At 39.5% G+C, this 12361-nt stretch overlaps 1 protein-coding gene across 4 annotated transcripts in view; it reads right to left on the bottom strand.

Annotated features, from left to right (window-relative positions):
- NBAS (NBAS subunit of NRZ tethering complex) overlaps nucleotides 1-12361 on the bottom strand; it is a 344585-nt gene that overhangs the window by 129765 nt on the left and 202459 nt on the right. For all 4 annotated transcript variants that reach the window (XM_061168818.1, XM_061168819.1, XM_061168817.1 and 1 more), the window contains 3 exons: nucleotides 9965-10132; nucleotides 6970-7083; nucleotides 6509-6632 (listed from right to left, as the gene is read on the bottom strand). In XM_061168818.1, coding sequence (XP_061024801.1) covers nucleotides 6509-6632; nucleotides 6970-7083; nucleotides 9965-10132 — 406 coding nt within the window. The remainder of the gene's footprint in view (nucleotides 1-6508; nucleotides 6633-6969; nucleotides 7084-9964; nucleotides 10133-12361) is intronic.

Below are 12361 nucleotides of genomic sequence, written 5' to 3' on the forward strand. Positions count from 1 at the left end.
GTAAGTCCAAAATCCACTCCACAGGGTAAGCCTTCACTCATATGAATTGACTCCTCAGGATTAATCCTAAGAGAAAGGCACCTGGGCTATTTCCCCTCTCTGGGGAACTATGACTCAGACTTTTGCCCCACTGTCATAGGATGAACTCCAGCGAAATCCAGAATAATAAATTCTATTTAAATTCTTCTGTGATTGGGTTCTGTTACTGGTACAGTCCTTGTGCAGATGAAAACTATAAACTCTGGATAAAGCACAAAAGGCAAGTATCAGAAGGCACTGGAGAGGCACTGAAAGCAGACAGAAACTGGAGGGTAGATGCCATTTGGAAAAATGAAATGGCACCGGTGATTTCCCATTTTTACAGCTTCTATCCTGAGGGCAAGCTCCTGTCTGTTCCTTGCCAGGCAGGTAAAATTCAGATAGAGAACCTGAAGTCTTAAAGAACGAGAGCCCAGAAAAACCACAACAGCTGACAAGTAAGAGAGGTCTGATAGTTTCTTATAAAACTAAACAAATCCATAATCTTTGGCCCAGCAATTCTACCCTTAGATAGTTATCCCAGAGAAGTAAAAACACAGGTCCACAAAAACACTGTACAAGAGTTCACAGCAGCTTTTTCATAATAACCATCAACTGGAAAAAGCCTTCATGTCCCTTAACAGAAGAATGGGTAAACTGTGGTATATTCATACAATGGAATACTTCTCAGTCATTAAAAAAACAAAAAAAGAGGGCTGCCTTGGTGGCGCACTGGTTAAGAATCTGCCTGCCAATGCAGCGGACATGGGTTCGAGCCCTGGTCCGGGAAGATCCCACGTGCCACGGAGCAACTAAGCCCATGTGCCACAACTACTGAGCCTGTGCTCTAGAGCCCACGAGCCACAACTACTGAGCCCATGCGCCACAACTACTGAAGCCCACGCACCTAGAGCCCGTGCTCCACAACAAGAGAAGCCACCTCAATGAGAAGCCCGCACACCGCAATGAAGAGTAGCCCCCGCTCGCTGCAACTAGAGAAAGCCCCCACGCAGCAATGAAGACCCAACACAGCCAAAAATAAATAAATTAAATAAATAAATTTAAAAAAAAATACAACTTTGTTTAAAAAAAAAGAGAGAGAAGAAAGAAAAAAAAAAAACCTACTGATAGATGCAGATAAATCTCAAGTTTTACACAAAAGAGTACATGCTGTATGATTCCACTGAACGAATTCTAGAACAATCAAAACTAATCTACAGCAGGGGAAAATCCAAACATTTGTCACCTGACTGGGAGTGTGGGGTGGGTGTTTTCAGGAAAGAGGCACCAATTTTCTGGGGTGATAGAAATGTTCCGTATCTTGAGAGGAGTCAAGGTTACACAGGTGTTACACTTGTCAAAACTCACCAACCTTACATCTACACTTAAGATTTTTGTATTTCATTGTTTGTAGATGTTATCTCACAAAAAAGTAAGAAATACTGACTCTAGTTAAAGATATGCACAGTGCAGTGTCAAGGGGTGAAGTGTAATGATGCCGACAACTTTGAAACGTGCCAGCAAAGAAGCTGGATTTGGTGGATGGACCAGAGCAAGTATAGTAAAGTGTTCGCTGTAGAATCTAGGTGGAGAAGTATATGGGAGTTCACTGTAGAATTTTCTCAACTTTTCTGTGCATTTGAAAATTTCCTTAATTAAATATTTGGGGAAGAAAAGAGAAAAAAATCCTCTCTGAAAACAGTGCCAAATGCTCAAGCTCCCCCACAGTTATTTTTTTTCCCAAATGGGGTTTCCTGAAAGATCCTTGTAAACAAGTATACACGTGCCTCGTCTCCAGCACTAAGGCAGCTGAGTTTCCGGCCACACAAAGCCCATGACCTCCCCGCTGCTCCAAGACTAGAAAGACCACAATCACTGGCATCGGGTATACCACAGTCCCCTACATCCCCAGGTTGAAAGGGAAGGAAGGGATCATATCTCTTCCCTAATCCTTAACACAATTGTTGAAGTCATCTTGTGACATCTTTTTCCTCCATAGCCAGATCACAGCTCTTCAGTCCCTATAACCCAGAACCCCTCCTGACTAATAACTGAATTGTTGAAGGAAACTGATGGTGGAGGGACCAGTGGGGAGGGGAGTGGGGAGAGACACGATAACTGCCCGCACTTCACACCACCCAAACTCTCCCAGCAGCCCTCACTGAGGCTCAATTATTCTTGCAAAGTGGAAATGAAGCCCCCACATACGGGAAGCTTCTCAGAGTTTGCATCTGTGAGCCATCTGATGCGATGCAGGACAAAATTATCAATGAGGATCTGAAGTAGACCAGATCCCACGGGGTTTCACTGGGATCCACCAGATGTCAGGCTGGCCACAGACTGGGTCACAGTGATTTTACATTACCATTTAAGTTTTTTCCCCCCCCCCCCAAAAAAAGGCCTGCCCTACATTTAGCAGTGTGTATGAATTTAATTTGCAGTGCTTATTCTCTAACCTTGAATACAATGCATTTTCTAAACAAGTTATACAGCCAAAATCAGATGAAATCTACGTCTAAGCCTCCAAGCACTAATTCTCTGCAAAGGAAGTGCCTCTGGAAAGCACTCTATGATAAATTTAATTCCAGAACTAAATTCACAGAGGAAGGCTGCCCATATTATTGATTTGGAAATCATTAGCCATTAAATCATTCATTTAGCTAAATAAATAATGATCAGTTTTCTTCAGCTAGTCTCCATAAAAACCTTTTCATCAACTTTATTAAAAAATTCTGGAAAGTCAGTTCATGTTGGGAAGTTTAATTTGTACCATGACCTACTTCTGAACCAAAGTCAGGAGTCACATTTTTACAATTTTTAATTTGGGTCATTTAACCTATATCATTCATCAAATCTGCTGACTTTCTGACAAATATTTGGTATTATAAAATAGCCAAAGATATCCGTCTCAAATATATTAGCATTATCAAGAGAAATCAAACATGGTGATCATTTTGTAATATACAGAAGTATCAAATCACTATGCTGTATACCAGGAACTGACAGTGTTGTAGGTCAATTATACTTCAAAAACAAGCAAACTCATTGAAAAAGAGATCAGATTTGTGGTTACCAGAGGCAGGGGGTAGAGGGACAGAGAATTAGATGAAAGTAGTTAAAAAGCAGTACAAACTTCCACTTATAAATAAGTACTAGGAATGCAATGTACAACATGATTGATATAATCAACACTGCTGTATACTACATAGGAAAGTTATTAAGAGGGTAAATCCTAAGAGTTCTCATCACAAGGAAAAATATTTTTTAAATTTTTCCTTTACTTCCTATCTATATGAGATGCTGAGTGCTCACTAAACTTATTGTGATGATCATTTCGTGACGTATGTAAGTCAGATCATTACGCTGGACACCTTAAACTCATACAGTGCTATATGCCAATTATATCTCAATACAATTGGAAGGGAAAAAAAAGAGATACACCACACATGTAATAAGGTTCGTTCAACTCAGAACGCCATTTAACAGATGCAACAAAAGGCATGCAGGGAAGGGTATGGCCATAGTCTGTTGACTGACTTCTTATAAATTTCAAGGGTTAGGAATAAATATCTAAATGTACTTTTTAAAAAAATGAAACGTCTAGTATTCTAATGTATCAGACCTATAAGATCACATTTTATTTGTACCTACTTTATAATAAAGTCACCTGTTTATCTGCAAAAAAAAAAGAGATATCAAATGTGATAGTTTATGAAAATGCTTCATAAATTCATAAACCCAAATGTAAATTAAAGGGATGATTTATATTAAAATCACCTCTATATTTAAAAAGTACCATTCTTAATATACACAGTAGGTACTCTGAAATGTTTTTCCCATTCAATTCAACAATATTAGAAAAACATTTTTTTTTTAATATTTTAATGGACTTGGGTTCTTTCCCATGATGGGATATTAAAATCTGTCAAAAAGGACAATTTGAAGAAACACTGGGGCAGAAAGAAAATCCCTAAAATCCCACTAAAATCTCACAGACACTATAGTACTAAGAATAGAACACATGTCTCTGGGAACTTGGATTCAGATTCACCAAAAGCATAGTCTCAATTCCTGTCCCAATAACTGTCATGCACGTACTGTACCTACTCTCATCATTGTGAAGAGACATTGATTTTGCACCTATCATACAGAAAACCCTGGTAAAAGTGTTAGAAATAGATATAGCACTCAGGATACGACCCTTAAGCTGAAAAGACCAGACACAGACATAAAAGATACAGGTGGCTTTCTCCAGGCTGCCAGGAAGCAAGTGTGTCAGAGTTTGAAGAACAGACATATGATGGTTGGAGAGAATCTATTATCTTACGTGAAACATCCAAAGGGTCTTAACCATGGTTTCAAAACTGAATCGCCTGAGGAACTGTAAAAGATATCTGATGTGTTTGGACCCCACTTCAGGGATTCTGAAATAAATGGTCTACATTGGATCCCAGGCTTCGGTATTTCTTAAAAATACCCTAAGTGATTCGAATGTGCAACCAGGATGGAGAGCTATGGCAGCAGGCCTTGAAAACAAGGTGAAATCATAATTGGATGGACTAAAGTATGAGATGATCAATGGCAAGGAAGTCAGTGCAGGGCAGGACTAGCCTTTAGGAAAAGGTGCGCAGACGGGGCCCCATCGTCATCACTAAAGAGCAACAATCCAGAGGTGGAACATATAGCCCGTTATGCCCATTGTACAGATAAGGAAACTGAATAATATTCTTCTGCTTGAAACCCCCATAGCATTCAGTAGCAGGTTCATTTAAAATGTTTAACTCAGCACCCGCATTCCTTCCAGCCAACTGCTGCCTCATTTCTTCACTGGTTGCCCACACTGTCTCTCCTCTCCGGGTATTACAGTAACACACAAATCCCTGAAAGATCATGATGTCTATCTTCTTTGCTTCTGTGCATCTTCTTCCCTCTACCTAAAATATCCCCCTTCTCCCTCTCCCAACATATCTCCCTCTCAAATTCCCCCCTTTTTCATGTACTATACTCTTATTCATCCTTCAAAACTCAGGTCAAATACCACCCGCTCCAGGAAGCCTCTCACACGCCCTCTTCACTCAGCCGTCATACGCCTGTCATCCCAATGCCTCTTGCGTTTGCCTGTCTTAGCGCTTACACATAACTTTGTCTCCTCACTCGACTGCAAGCCCACTGAAGATGAAAAGAGTGTCTTCTTCGACTCTGTATTCCAAGTACAAGGACAGCAACTGGCGCACAGGCGGCTCAAGGACCACGGCTTCAATGAGTAACGTACACATGGTGAGAAAGGGAACCGGAGGCGACCCCCCGGTTCATCATTAAGTGTGTCACCCGATCCACACAGCTCCTCCAGGAAACCTCTATGTGCTTCATGCTTCGAGATCGTTTTGACACCGCATCATTCAGTTACCAACCACAGCAAAGATGATCAAGTACTGTACGAAACCTATGAAAAGGGGAGACAGGCTAACCCAGAAATCTGTGCCCCACCAGGGCCTTATGCTCAACTGCTCTCCTCCTCTCTCCAAAAACAGGTCGGGAAAATAGCAGAAGCCTTAGTAAACTGAGAAATCAGTGTGAGAGGGCCTACTTAAGGATGCAGCCATCTTTCAAACCTTTAGCATGTGATTCCATTCTTTTGCCTTTTTGTAAGGCATACCTTCTGTATGAGAGGTATGCAAATTCACATACATATGTCATAAGCGAAATCCTAAATTAAGATATTACATGAGTCAATGTTTCCAAATTCCGGTTATTATTTCAATCCTTTATTACGCCGATTAACAGATGATACTTCCATGTCTAACCCAGTAATTTCCCACCCCTCCTTTCCTCCTTACTGATGCCTGGAATATAGACAAGATAGCTGGAGCCCCAGTAGCCTTTAAATCCTGAGGTACCCACTAAGGATGGTAGAGCAGAGAGAGAGGGAAAATTGAAAAAAAACAAAAAAAGTCAAGGCAATTACCCTGGAACCTTGAAAAGAAGGAGGCTAAAGAGGAAAAAAGTACAAATGGCAAGTTGTCTTTGGTAAACTTGCATACATTTCATTCTTTTCAAAAAATTTCACATGGAAAGATATGTCACCATGCAGAAAATTCTTAAGATGAAATATACATCTACATTCCATGAAACAAGCACTTAAACGTTCTTAATTAATCCATAAAAGCAGGAAAAAAGGAAATATTTATTGAGCACTTTATATCATTCACTATAAGAATCACTTTACATAATTAGCAACCTAAAGATAGGAATTATATCTTATTTACCTTTTAAATCCTCAATTAGTAAGTATCCAGAAAAGAGTAGATACTCCATAAATGATTTAAATCAATGAATAAATAAATGTATAAATGATGGTGTCAAGTTAAGCTATTCAAAATTACTGAAAATGTTATTGTTTTTCCCAACTCTCATTCATTTATACAGTCTCATCTATTATTCTCCTAATATGAGTTACACACTGTCGGGGAACTAGAACCTTCTTTCATACCTTCTGTTGTTGGAAATACTTCTTCTCCTTCAGTTTTAGTCTCTGCCAGTTTCCCAGTTCTCAGCAATACTTCTGCAAAGCTTTCTACCAGGACATGCTGATAGGTGTCATAGGTCACTTCAGACTAGACAAAAGAAGCAGTTACACCATTTGGTAGGGTGTCTTTTTCTCTATAAAGATATTCTTAGAAAACGTAATGATAGGAATTTTATCTTCTGGTAACTTGAATTATAGCTTCTCACTTACTAAAGCATATTATTTTATGTAAAATTATAAATAGATTTTAGTCTCATAACATGTTGTAATGTATATGAAACAAATCACATAAAACCAATGAACAACATGAGTAAGAACAAAGCAAAAGAAGTACATTTTCAGGAAAATTGTAAGTTTTGTTCATTGTAAAATGCCCACAACACCATGACAGTTAAATCTGTGTTCTTAGGCACACTGTACCTTACCTCTACAACAAAGGGATTGGAGATGACAGATTCGTAAAAAGGATGACAGCCTTGTTTTTCTAGGCCTTCATTGGCTCTGGTTCCAATTCGATAAGCACCACCAAATTCTTGTCCCTAAACAGAACAAAGTGAAGAACACTGGATAAAAAGAAAGAGACCTGGGAGGGGAGGTGGAGGAGGAAAGGAAGGAAGACAGAACAAATAGATTTCAGGAGAAACTCATCAATGTGCATTGTGTGATCCAAAGAGAGAGTGTCAGAGTGACACCGATACCCAGCGGAGGATGGAAGAATAATCACCACATTCTAAGCGAAGCACTTCAACCTTACCCTGAAGGGCCTTTTGATTTTCCTGGTCACTTTGATATCACTGAATCAGAAACATCGAAGCAATCAGTGTTACACACATGGCCAACATTCTATACAACAGTCAGAATAACCTTTCCAAAACATCATTCTGTACATACTGTTCCCTTGCTCCAAAATCCTTTAGTAGCTCTGAATAATGCAGTCAACAGTATTCAATCTCAACTGCATAGAATAACATTCAAATTTATTACATGTTAATTAGCTTTAAAGACTAACTCTCCACACCAACTAAACCATCTACTTGATGCATCCTACCGGCCTCTATGCTTTTCTTCCATTATGAGGGTAATGGTCCACGCTAACTGCCCACCTCTCCTTCCAGGCCCACCTCAGACCGCACCTGCTGAAACCGCACCAGATGGAGGCAAGGTACGACTGGGCTCCCTTCCTCACTCCCACCTCCTCCACAACTACAACCCACACAGATGCCTTCATAAGACTGGTCATCAGTATTCCTCATTAGCAGTATTATAGTATCCCTACCATGGTTAACTGTCTTTATGTTTTGCTCTCCTCAAATAGATTGTAAAGAGCCCCTTATTGGAAAAGGCAAGTAGAAGATATTCACCCATTCCTCCAAAGTTTATTGAGCACTTACTTTAGGCCAAGCATAGCCTCAGGAAACAATCAAGCTCCTGCTGCAAATGATGTTAAAAGTTACAACTGACACTTAATAGAAACTATATATTAGGCACAGTATTAAACATTTTACCTAAGACATAAACCCTCAAAACACCCCAACAGGTGAGACAGAAAAGTAACCCTAATCATAATCCAGTGTGATACATGAAATGATGAGAGATGCACAGACTTAACCCAAAGTCAAGCCCATTGCATGTCAGTAAGTGGTTTCTTCTGGGCGATCATCCTTAGTTCTCTTTCCTGCATATCCCACATTCAGACCATCATCAGGTCCACAAAATACATCCCCAAACCAAACACTTCCCACTTCCTTCATGGCTACCCTAATCCAAACCACCAACATCTCTCACCTGGAGTCCTGGAAGAGAGAGCCGTCTTTTTGCTTCACTCCTGACTCACTACTGACGGCTCTCTACACAGAAGTTAAATAAGCTTATGAAAAGTAAAGTTGGATCACACAACTGCATTGTCTGAATTTTCCAACAGCTCTCCGTGTTGCTGAGAACAAAATGTGTAGTCCTTACCACAGCCTATGGAAGGCTTTACGCGGTGGGCCTCTTCACCACCTCTCTGATCTCATCTCCTACCATTCTTCCCACTCATCACTCTGCTCCCACTTACTTTGGCCTCCTTTCTGTCCTGCAAAGATGTCACGCACATTCCTTCAAAATGCACTCGCCCTACTTGGCTCAGTCAGCTTTCTGCTCAGAGTGATTCCTCTTCTGAGAAACTGACTTCCCTAATCAGAACTTCACTCCCCCGGGTATCACTCACTATGCCCTGACCTTGCTTATCTTCATAGTACATAGTTATCTTCATAGTACTCATTACCACCTGCCATTTCATTATTATACAAATATTGTATCTGTTGGTTTCTTTGTCTCCTCCACTGGGATACAGGTTACACAAGGGAAGGGAATTAGACTGAAGAATTTCCCCACTCTTTTCCCAGGGATGAGCACATTATCTGACACATGGAAAATGCCTGTAAGTATTTGCAGAATGAATTAATAAATAAGATACTCAAATGTTCAGGGTGCATTTATAAAAAGGCACATGTTTCTTTTTCCTCTTAGTTTTCCAGTGTGAGATTAAAGGATGGATGGCAGTGTGAGAATGCAGAGAAGACAGCAGGGACACAGTGGGTTAAGATGTCACAGAAAGTAAACTCAGTTGTTCCACTGCTTGTCTTGACCTCTACTTGCAGAATACGTGAAAGAATCGGTTAAACCATTCTCTTTACCTAAAGGTCCTACTAAAGACTGAATGTTTGTGCCCCCCCGCCCCAAATTCACATGTTGAAATCCTAACTCCAGTGTAATAGTATTAAGAGGTGGGGCCTTTGGTAGGTGATTCGGTCATGATGGCAGAACCCTCGGGAATGAGATTAGTGCCCTTATAAAAGAGACTCCAGAGACGTCCCTCACCCCTTTTGCCATGTGAGGACACAGCAAATAGATGGTGGTCTATGAACCAGGAAGCAGGCCTGCATCAAATACTAAATCTGCCAGCGCCTGGATCTTGGACTCCCCAGTTTCCAGAACTGTGAGAAATAACTGTCTGCTGCTTAAACCACCCAGTCTACGATATATTGTTACAGCAGCTCGAGAGAACTAAGACAGCCCCCAGGCTGGCTCCTAGCACTTCTCTTCCACTACTGGCCTATAGAAACATAGCAAAAGAGAGAGAGCCTTGATAAACATCATTTTCCTTTTCATCCCAGTAAACTTCAATTCTGACATATAAACCAAACCGTACTTAAATCCGTATCGGTGTCTTTTGCAAGTACTGTATGGTAGTATATTACATTCCATAAAATCAATTACTCATTCCCTATCTGATGCAAGGCCTAGATTTCTTAAGAGATTATTTTAATAATCCAAAGAAGATAAAGCTGTAACAACAGTGAAACCAACTGAAGAGCATGCTAATGAACTGATATAAACCACACCAACTGAATTAAAAAAGCAAGATGCATTGCTTACTTGAAGGGGTCGAAGGTAAGTCAATGACTTCTTCCACCACTGCCCATCGCTGACGGCCTGCAGCACAGCCCTGGTGGTGGTCGTGGTGTTGGAAAGGACTTTCATGGTGGTAGCAGTGGTCCAGTGGAACAGGTCAGCTGAGTTGCTGCCTGGGACACTTACTTCATCCTACGTTAAAAAAAAGAAAATGGCAAGAGCAAAAACGTGGGAAGTCACAAGAAGACAAATAGATCTAAAAATCCATCTTTGCCAGTAACAAAAAAATGTGAAACAAAGCACTATTAGCATATTGTACCTCCTCGAATCATTTACAAAAGAAAATTCGGTAAAGGAAAATACATCTTATTGCATTAGTCAAAGAAATATTTATAAGGCAAATAATGGGTTCATCATTTTTTTACCAATATAATATCCTCCAATGAGATACTCATGTTTGTTTCTTTGACAAGACATTTTAAAGTATTTATTATTTAGATTAATTAAGAAATATTCATTTGAACAATGCTACTGTGACCCAGACAAATGTAGAAGATTCAGATGATCCACCTTTAAATGTTGAAAGGCATGTTTTTCATGTAAACAAGTGGATGATTATTAGTATTTCAAAGGTTTATAATGTGGAACCTCCTGCCAATCTTGAAGCAATCAGCTAAAATTCGAACTCTCCATTTACTAACCCAAGAGATTCCATGTGGAGAAAAATGCCAATACATTAACATCTGTTTAAACAGAAATGACAGCAACTACATCTGCTTTTGATCAAAGAAAGATAAACTTGTTCTACAAAAGCCAAGTTTTTGGTTTAGTATCTGTCTACTTCTACTTATTTTTTCTGTTGTATCCCAGTTAAAGGAAAGAAAAATTAAGGTCTAGTCTTGCAATTTAAATAGCTTTCTTGTCAATAATAGAAGAATAGTTTAATTTGGCTATTTAGGTCTGTATCACATCATTCATTAATATGTTATTTAAGTAATAAAAAATGATAAATCATATAATCACTCAATAATTACCAAGACATCATCACACAACAAACACTTAGGACAAATTCACCATTTTAGACCAACCTGACAGTTGCCATATCTGGTTGGTAGAATTATGGCCCCCCCAGAAAACGTCTATATCCTAATCCCTGGAACCTGCAAGTATATTACATTACATGGCAAAGGGCCTTTGCAGATATGAATAAGGACACAGACCTTGAGGTGAAGAGATAATCTTGAATTATCTGAGTGGAACTAATCTAATCACGTGAGCCTTTAAAGCTGAGAACCTTTCCCAGCTAGGGTCACAGAGATGCCATGGGGGAAGAGGCAGGAGAGACGTGAAGCATGAGGCGATTCAACCCATCACTGCTGGCTTCGAAGATGGAGCGAGGGGGCCATAAGCTAAAGAATGCGAGAAGCATCTAGAAGCTGAGAAGAAACTTCAGGTGACAGCCAGCAAGGCAATGAGGACCTCAGTCTTACAAACACAAGGAATTAAATTCTGTCAACAACATGAATGAGCATGGAAACAAATTCTCCTCTAGAGCCTCCAGAAAACAACACAGCCCTGCCGGCACCTTGATTTTGGCTGAGACTCTAAGCAGAAATCCACCCAAGCCTGCCAGGTTTCTGTCCTATGGGAATTATAAGAAATCAATTTGCATTGTTTTAAAGCTGCTAAATTATAGTAAGATAGTAGTAAAAGAAAATGACTACATCATGTTAGGATACTTAATAATTTCTAGAAAAGCATTTGAATTTTATTCTTACTGCTAAAGGGAAATGTATTTAAGCTGTATTAACCGATACTTACAATTTACCTACTTTGCTGTTGGTTTTCTCAAAAGATTTTCTAATTTTTTAACATGAAAAAAAATTGTGTCCCAGCACTAGAAGAAGTGATAATTATGTGATGCAACAGAGGTGTCAGCTAATGCTACAATGGCAACTATACTGCAATATTAATATATCAAATCAATATATTACACACCTTAAACTTACACAATAATGTATGTCGAGTGTATCTCAATCAAAAAAATTTTTTTAAACCTCTGTGTCCTATGGGCTTTCTGGACATTGGGAAAGGTATAAACCATCAACTCAATGCATTATAAATTATAATTTAATTATGAAAACAACACAGAAAAAAGGATGATATGTTAAAAAAGAAAAAATCATGTTAAATTGATTGTATATAAGGGCAACCATGCTAAAAATAACTGTTTGGAGTTCAGGTGCAAATAAAAAACAGCACTTCTCCTGGAATTCAGATTTCGTGGCCGATACTGAAGCTTGTTTCACCCAACTCTGTTCCGGACGCCTTACAGACTGTGTTGCTAGAAGCTGAAAGGCTGAAGACTACGTTTCCCAGACTCTTTACGGCTCCTTATGACACTCCACACATGACCTAGTT

Source organism: Eubalaena glacialis, chromosome 14 (genome assembly GCF_028564815.1).
Source record: "Eubalaena glacialis isolate mEubGla1 chromosome 14, mEubGla1.1.hap2.+ XY, whole genome shotgun sequence".
Classification (NCBI taxonomy): domain Eukaryota; kingdom Metazoa; phylum Chordata; class Mammalia; order Artiodactyla; family Balaenidae; genus Eubalaena; species Eubalaena glacialis.